We start from the raw sequence: 911 nt of genomic DNA, 5'->3' as shown, positions 1-911 counted from the left end.
AATATAAAAAGACATAGGACTGTTAACTTTTATTAATAAAATGTGAATGGGTATTTTTTAAAAAAAGCCAAAGAACTCTGTATTTATTGGGTTTTTGTTTTTGTTTTAATTTTTTCCTCATTATACCCCATAGGCTAGCACAAGGGGAAAAAAATCTTCAATGGGGACAATGTGTGTCCTTGGGGCTGTCCTTCCTGGGCAGCTGATTGGCCAACATTGGCTAGTTGGGAGGCAATGACAAAACTGTGAAGAGTGACATCTTGGCTAGGGACTGAGTGGAAGATACTCTCTGAGAGGAGAGAGCCCTATCTGTACCAGTGGTACAGTTTAGGGCAGCCTGAGGGAGAATGTTACAGTGAAGCCAGACAGCAGGTGGCAGGGTAGGAGCCAGAGACCACCTCCCCATAACTCCTTCCTCCACCCCCACCCCCAGCCCCAAACTACTTTCAGCACTACACCCTTCTTGACCAGTACCTCGGCCCCTGGCTTCTCGGTCTAGCCTAGGCTGCAGGTAGTTGGTGAGTGCCGCCAGCTTCCCTCTCGTGCTGATGCCCAGCCAAGTGCCCCCTTCCTTGCCTGCTTCCATGTCAAGTCCTGCAGTAGAGAGAAATGTAGCCATCAGTAGTGTTCACCATGGTGGATGCCAGCCAAACCTGAACCCATACCCTGGGGAGATGCCTGCTTAGTGCAACAGTTCTAATTGTGCAACAGGGGCCCAAACTGTAAGGCAGCCCTTGGATACAATGACCCACAGTTACCAGGCTGAGGTGGGCACCTGGCTTGGACAGAAGGCACTCCAGTGCTTGGGCTGGTATTGAGCTAGGAGGAAACACTCGCTCCATTACAGTAGTGGCTCTAGGCCTCAATCCCAAGTCCTGGACCAGGTACAGGAACACTGCCTATCCTGCCCC

General features: G+C 50.4%; 1 protein-coding gene across 4 annotated transcripts in view; it reads right to left on the bottom strand.

Annotated features, from left to right (window-relative positions):
* TANGO2 (transport and golgi organization 2 homolog (Drosophila)) overlaps positions 1-911 on the bottom strand; it is a 37,710-nt gene that overhangs the window by 12,336 nt on the left and 24,463 nt on the right. For all 4 annotated transcript variants that reach the window (XM_012734275.1, XM_012734277.1, XM_004694976.2 and 1 more), the window contains one exon: positions 475-594. In XM_012734275.1, coding sequence (XP_012589729.1) covers positions 475-594 — 120 coding nt within the window. The remainder of the gene's footprint in view (positions 1-474; positions 595-911) is intronic.

This window comes from Condylura cristata, unplaced genomic scaffold (genome assembly GCF_000260355.1).
Source record: "Condylura cristata isolate star-nosed mole 26May11 unplaced genomic scaffold, ConCri1.0 scaffold00051, whole genome shotgun sequence".
Classification (NCBI taxonomy): domain Eukaryota; kingdom Metazoa; phylum Chordata; class Mammalia; order Eulipotyphla; family Talpidae; genus Condylura; species Condylura cristata.
This window is presented reverse-complemented; position numbering and strand designations above follow the sequence as displayed.